Here is a 2,500-nt window from a genome sequence, read left to right as displayed (position 1 = left end):
GAAGTTGTCTTATTGCGTACGGTTCTTGTACAAGGTTGAAACGCAGACTTTAACCTACCTATATAACCATGATAACTTTTTTCTTCTACCCAGATCAAACAACTGGCTTCGCGTGGCGACTGGAGAAGAAACCCAGTACAATAATGACACCTTATTATGCGGTTACATAGAGCCTTTTTCTCTTGTTGTTCACGGCGACCAATCAGAGTTGGCACTTCTATATACGAACACATATCGCTATTCAAAAGGCTTTTCAGTCTGGTATCTTGGACTTGAAGATCCCTTGATAGGTATCAAACAAATCTATATATCTATCTATTTATTCTAAAGAGTAGCGCCAACATAAATGAAGCTATTAGATTTTACATGGTAAGGGACCAGGGAAACTTTGTTTCAAGAATTCCTAGATAGTTGTTTTTTCTCGCAACAATTGATCTTGCTCGCTTTATATTTGAGATACTTCATTTAAGTAATTACCTATTTTTTTTCTGACAGACATTGACCTATTATCATGGCAACTGTTAGTTCACAACATTACGTCATCGTCAGCGGCCGTGCAGTGGGAAGCTTTTCCTCTCAATGTATCGATTTCCCACTTTATGGTGATGTTCACGGAGGAAAACACAAATATATCTGTTTTGTTCAAAGTCTGGTCTTTGTACGATCGAAATTATTTTGTAAACAAGCTGTTAAAGCCAAACCGAGTGTATGAATTCCAGGTACTTGCGTTCACGGTAGGCGTCGAGAATGTCACTTATTCCACTAAAATCCAAACCATCACGACTGGACAAGAAGGTGAGGACCGCGTGGCAACAATCTAAAGTTTTATGTTTGTGTAAACTTACTTTTACAAGCTGAAAATTAGCCAGTTGACTCTAAAATATTTCGTATTGATGGAAATAACATAAAAAATTGTTGTGACGTCGGCGGGATTCAGAAAATGAGATCACTGTTGCTCTAAATTGACTCTTCTACTAGGATAGAAGAGAGTGTGCCCTAGGCATTATGGTTGTAAATTGCATCAAGGAAGATTTGAAGAGCAAAGCTAGGATGCAATGTTGAGCCAGGTGACACTCATGTTATACAAGCTTGCTCCCTTTTTTTTGCGTAAACCAGTAGGTAGGGCAACGGTAATGGAATCCAAACTACAGAACAACAACTTTCTCATCCCCAACAAAAACAGCAATAACGAACAAACAAAACTATATGACATACCAATACAATGATAACAACAAAAACATGCAATAATGAGCGAATCCCTGAATATTGCTCCCTCACTAAGTCGCCCAATCGATTGGGCAACGGTAATGGATTCCAAACTTAACAACGACAACAATCAGTCAATCAATCAATCAATCAATCAATCAATCAATAAATCTATGCCATAACGAAAACAAAAACAAATAATCAAAACATCCTTACATATTGCTTCTTTCAGCTCCTAGTCGGGCACCTACAAATGTGCGGGTAAGGAACTTCCAACCAAATGAGATTCTGGTACTTTGGGATGCGGTCAAGCCACAGTATACGAATGGCCAGATACAAGGCTACACAGTCCACTACAGAAAATTATGATTACTACTACTATTACTACTATGGGATCATGCAAAAAACGTTACCATTAACAACCCAAACGTGTTCCAGATGGTGCTGCGTGGTTTGAATGGAGGAAGCAAGTACCAAATAGCGGTTTCTGCTTTCACTTCAGTGGGTGAGGGACCTCGGTCGCCGTGGATCTCATTCACAGTCGGTGAGTGTTGACAAATAGTGTCGGGTATACTTGACAAGTTGAGCCGTTGACCTTGGCTTGTCAAGGTCAAACAAAATCATTTGTCCAGCCAATGTATTTTCGGGGAAAGAAGAATCAAGTAAGAAGAAATTCGATACGAGTTTGGGTATGTTTCTCCTTTTCTTTATACAATTTTAAAGGTTAGCAATGGGTCCTTAGGGAATCCCTCATTTAGCCTAGAGGTGGGGTGGGAGCATAAACGAAGCATTCAACCTTTGGTGGTAAAACTTTGTTTCAAGAGTTTCATAAATATTTTCGGGGAACATTTTGGTGTGTCAATTGCATGGTCATGTCACCTGAAGTCTCTATGGCAAACATGTTTGCAATCTGTGTTTTTCCAATCAATTTTGGCGCTGTTCTTACTTCTTGGAAAAAACTGAATTACCCTCGCACACGAACGAAAGAAAAGCCTTGGGTTAAGACGTGCAAATCGATTGAAGTATTAAAGTGCACGCAAAAGTTTATCAAGGTCATCAAGCAAGATAAATCTAAGCGAGGTAAATTTAAAAATTGCTTTTGAATGGCTTTCTGACTTGTCTCTATGACAAAAACCGATTTCTTTTCAAGCTCTGCTGAAAAATGAATATGAATTTAAGAAGGCAGTTTTTAAGTCCCTTTGCATTATATTTTGCTTTATAAGGTTGTGGTGGTAATTTTAACCAGTCCTTTGGAACAATCCACCTTACGAAATCAGACTACAATGAGCTACAA

The 2,500-nt window shown here is 38.7% G+C and overlaps 2 protein-coding genes across 2 annotated transcripts in view; both read left to right on the top strand.

Annotated features, from left to right (window-relative positions):
• The window catches only part of LOC138010212 (protein sidekick-2-like), a 77,657-nt gene extending 76,082 nt beyond the window's left edge, over positions 1-1,575 (top strand). The window contains exons 21-23 of the mRNA XM_068857151.1: positions 94-290; positions 496-795; positions 1,439-1,575. Coding sequence (XP_068713252.1) covers positions 94-290; positions 496-795; positions 1,439-1,575 — 634 coding nt within the window. The remainder of the gene's footprint in view (positions 1-93; positions 291-495; positions 796-1,438) is intronic.
• Positions 1,576-1,631: 56 nt separating this feature from the next.
• The window catches only part of LOC138009461 (uncharacterized), a 33,837-nt gene continuing 32,968 nt past the window's right edge, over positions 1,632-2,500 (top strand). The window contains exons 1-2 of the mRNA XM_068856481.1: positions 1,632-1,750; positions 2,430-2,500. The exon at positions 2,430-2,500 is cut by the window's right edge and continues 86 nt beyond it. Of these exons, the coding sequence (XP_068712582.1) occupies positions 1,645-1,750; positions 2,430-2,500 (177 nt within the window). The 5' untranslated portion in view covers positions 1,632-1,644. The remainder of the gene's footprint in view (positions 1,751-2,429) is intronic.

Source organism: Montipora foliosa, chromosome 7 (genome assembly GCF_036669935.1).
Source record: "Montipora foliosa isolate CH-2021 chromosome 7, ASM3666993v2, whole genome shotgun sequence".
In the NCBI taxonomy this organism is placed as follows: Eukaryota; Metazoa; Cnidaria; class Anthozoa; order Scleractinia; family Acroporidae; genus Montipora; species Montipora foliosa.
This window is presented reverse-complemented; position numbering and strand designations above follow the sequence as displayed.